Source organism: Triticum aestivum, chromosome 2B (genome assembly GCF_018294505.1).
Source record: "Triticum aestivum cultivar Chinese Spring chromosome 2B, IWGSC CS RefSeq v2.1, whole genome shotgun sequence".
Taxonomy (NCBI): Eukaryota; Viridiplantae; Streptophyta; class Magnoliopsida; order Poales; family Poaceae; genus Triticum; species Triticum aestivum.
Genome location: NC_057798.1, coordinates 782869362 through 782873392, shown reverse-complemented (window position 1 = coordinate 782873392; position 4031 = coordinate 782869362). Strand labels below are relative to the sequence as shown.

Below are 4031 nucleotides of genomic sequence, written 5' to 3'. Positions count from 1 at the left end.
AGTCGGCTTCAGGAAAAGCTTCCACTCTATGTAAAAAGCTTCAACCGGCGTGGAAAAAAAGCTTCCATTGCGTGAGAAAAAGCTTCAACCGGCGTTCTGATTTTTGTGCGAATGACGATGTTGAGGACTACGGCCGGCAGCATGGTTGTGCGGCGACGAACGTGCTACGATGGCGGCGGCTAGGAGCTGCAACTACAGAGACGGCAGGCATACTAGAAGGCAGCGACGATTTGCTACAGGAGCGACCCATCCTTGCTGGAACCGCCGGCGGTTGGTGCTGCGAGGAACCGGGAAGGTTGGTGCCGTCTTCTTTGTTCAGGAACCAGGGAGGATGGTGCTGCGAGGACGACCGCCGGCGACGAGGGTGGCAAGAGGGCGAGGACGGCCGGCGAGCTGGCTGGCGCATTGAAGGATCACGGCATGGACGCGGGTGTGACAGGCCCCATGGATTTTTCTTTGTCCTGTTTTGCTGAACGAAGCACTTACAGCGACGAAGATCGTGCAGCTACAACCATCCAGATCGTACGTGCGCGATAGGACCGGCCGAAAGTTTCGGCCGGCGCACCGGCGCTTATCATCGCCAGTAAGAAAAGGGGCACATTTACATGCAAAAAGGAATAAAAAGGAAACATTTACATTCATAAGGAATGACACAAGTTCCAAACAAAATTGAATAAACAGAGTGCACGTAACGGTTCAACAACTTTTCAATCGGTTCATTTGCAATGCATTCGCATTCACCCGTCTGTTCCATCGATTCTGATGATTCCTATTATGGGCCTAGCTCGTTGGATAGCGCACATGGACACACCCTCCTGTACGCTCGTGCCACTTATATTGGCCGACATGTTTGTCATTTGGTCCCCATTGCTATTACAGCTCAATTAAAAAAAGGTTCTCATGGTTTTGAGAAGGTTATATAATCTTTTGTTTTTTCTTCTCTTTCTCTGTTTTCTATAGCTTTCGCTTGGCTTCTTCTTTTTTATTTTAACTTTGTGTATCATTTTTTGAATTTATGGATATGTTTTTAAGTCAAGAACATTTTTCGGTTTGTAAACATTTTGAAATTCACAAGAAATTTTTGAATTCATGAAATTTTTTGAGGTCACCAAATTTATAAATTTTCCAAAAGTTTTCCAAATTTGCAACCATTTTTCAAATTCATGATTTTATTAAGTGTGCATCCTCTTCTGAATCCAAGTCTCATGACTATTTTAAATATTCATGCACTTTTAGAATTTGCAGAATTTTTTTTGTGAACATTTTAAAAATTTATGAAATACTTGTGGATTGTACATATTTTCCAATTTTCAAAGAAGAAATTATATTGATATTGTTTGAATCCACAAACATTTTTTAAAATTCACAAACATTTTTCAATTCAACAACTTTTTAATTCACGTTTTTTAATTCGTGAATACTCTCTTAAAATCATGAACTTTTCAAATATAAGTGGGTGAGAAAATGTAAATCTGGATATGAAAGGCCGAAGGATGCAAGCAGGCGTCGCCGCATTGGGGTCTTTGACGCCATTCAGTAACTTTTGGTTTTTACTTTGCAACGCGTGATGGGGATGATATTTTTTACTTCTCGAAATGGAGTTGAATTTTTCAGTTTCGGTGACATGAGCGAATTACAGAGACACGGCGAAAGTATTAGCATAAGCAAATCCAACTGAACGCCAAGCAGAGATGAAGAAAAAGGCGCTGCAAATTCCTTGAAGCACCGATTCACCTTTCTCCCCGTTTCTTCCACTTAAAAAGTTTCTAACCAATGAATGATTGCAGTGTAAGAAATCACTTTTCCACGGCACAACCACAACGAATTTGCCGAAAGATTACCGAAACGACGGCGGCCTACCCTGGAATGAATTCTCAGTCCAGTGGCTATCATTGGCATCTTCCTGTGCACCGTCAGTTTCAGACTTTCAGTCACAAGGGTGGTCTCATTTTTCACATAACCAGCAGGGAGATATGCATCATGCATGCACATAATAGAATCTTGCAGCTGCAGCAGACAGGCTTGCTGATCTGCAGAGCAGACATGCCAACGCGATTTGCCATGGCGCTGCAGATCAAGCGAAGCAAGACGACACAACCCTGAATTTCTACGGCAATTAAAAAGGGCACCCGATCCAAGCCAAGGAGGAGGATGACCACGACACTATCTGGATATACTTCTACATCTTGCTGGTGGTGGTGCTGACGCCCCTGCGGGTCGGCCCCATCTCCTTGGCGAGGTTCCGGAGCACGTACTTCTGGATCTTGCCGGTGGACGTCTTGGGCAGCTCGGCGCGGAACACTACGGTCTTGGGCACCATGTACCCTGGCATGCGCTCCCGGCTCCAGGCGATCACTTCGGCCGCGGTCACCGCGCCGGACGCGCCCTCCTTGAGGCTCACGAACGCGCACGGCGTCTCGCCCCAGAACTCGTCCGGCCGCGCCACCACCGCCGCCTCGTTCACCGCCGGGTGGCCGTAGAGCAGCGACTCCACCTCCACGCTGCTGATGTTCTCGCCGCCGCTGATGATCACGTCCTTGGACCGGTCCCGGATCTCCAGGTACCCGTCCGGGTGCATCACGCCCACGTCCCCCGTGTAGAACCACCCGTCGTCCCGGATCGCCGCCCGGGTGGCGTCCTCGTCCTTGAAGTAGCCCATGGTGACGCACCCGCCGCGGAGCACGATCTCGCCCATGGTGGCGCCGTCCCGCGGCACGCTGCGGCCGGTCTCGCCGTCCACGATGTCCACCTCGGCCATGCCGGGGGTGCGCACGCCCTGCCTCGCCTTGAGCCGCGCGCGCTCCGACGCCGGCAGCTTGTTCCACTCGCCCTTCCACGCGCACAACAGCACCAGCCTCGCAGTCTCGGTCAGCCCGTACCCGTGGCTGACGTCGAACCCGATGGCCTCCGTGCGGCCCAGCACTGCGGCCGGCGGCGGCGCGCCGGCTGTGAGGATCTGCACCTTCCCCGGGAGCGGCCTCCGCACGCCCTCGGGCGCGTTGGCCAGCATGTTGAGAACGACGGGCGCGCCGCAGAGGTGCGTGACCCCGCGGCGGGCGATGGTGTCGTAGACCTCGGCGGCGTCCACGCGGCGCAGGCAGACGTTGGTGCCGCCCACCACGGCCATCCCCCACGGGAAGCTCCAGCCGTTGGCGTGGAACATGGGGAGCGTCCACAGGTACGTCGGCTGCTCCGGCACGGACCAGGAGACGAGCGAGTCCATGGTGACCACGAAGATGCCGCGGTGGCAGTGCACGACGCCCTTGGGCGCCGACGTGGTGCCGGAGGTGTAGTTGAGTATCATCGGGTCCCACTCGCTGGCCGGCCGGACCCATTTGAACTCCGGGTCGCCCATCTCCAGCAGCTTCTCGTACGTCAGGGCCGCCGCGGGGGCGGGAGAGAAGTCCTTCTCCTGGGGGTCCTCGACGAGCACGACGCGCGGCGCCGGGTGGCCCGGCGGGAGGAGCCGGAGCGCCTCGTCGAGCACCGGCACCAGCGCCGGGTCGACGAGGATGAGCCTGGACCCCGAGTGACGGAGCAGGACCGACACCGTGCGCGCGTCGAGGCGCGTGTTGATGCTGTTGAGCACGGCGCCGCTCATGGGCACCCCGAAGTGCGCCTCGTACATGGCCGGCACGTTCGGCAGCAGCACGGACACCTGCAGCGGTTGATTCACGGCATCGGCCATCACGCACCAGCCCAATTCAATCCAATTAAATTCACCTTGCCGCGGCGGGATCGACGACGGAGGCGGCAATCAAGAATTAAGCTAGGGGACGGACGGACGGGTGGGTGCTTACGACGTCGCGGCGGGAGACGCCGAGGGAGGCGAGCGCGGAGGCGAGGCGGAGGCAGCGGCGGTGGGTCTGGGACCAGGTGAAGACGGTGCCGCCGTAGACGACGGAGGGGCAGTCGCCGTACACGGTGGCGGCGCGCTCCAGGAAGCCGAGCGGCGTGAGCGGGCAGGAGTTGGCCGGGTTCGCGCCGAGCTTCTCCATGGCCGCCGGATCGGACGCGGAGGCTAGCTTCAG

General features: G+C 55.4%; 1 protein-coding gene across 1 annotated transcript; it reads right to left on the bottom strand.

Moving 5' to 3' along the window:
- Window positions 1-1940: 1940 nt before the first annotated feature.
- Window positions 1941-4031, bottom strand: LOC123047381 (2-methylpropanoate--CoA ligase CCL4). Its single transcript, XM_044470919.1, has 2 exons — window positions 3801-4031; window positions 1941-3658 (listed from the first exon to the last, which is right to left on the bottom strand). Exons 1-2 carry the CDS (start codon window positions 3996-3998, stop codon window positions 2180-2182), a joined length of 1677 nt encoding a protein of 558 aa, XP_044326854.1. The 5' UTR covers window positions 3999-4031; the 3' UTR covers window positions 1941-2179.

Coding starts and splice junctions, on each gene's coding strand:
- LOC123047381 (XM_044470919.1), bottom strand. CDS start 3,998: ATGGAGAAGCTCGGCGCGAACCCGGCCAACTCCTGCCCGCTCACGCCG. Junction 3,659..3,800: donor GCGTCTCCCGCCGCGACGTC/GTAAGCACCCAC, acceptor CAACCGCTGCAG/GTGTCCGTGCTGCTGCCGAA.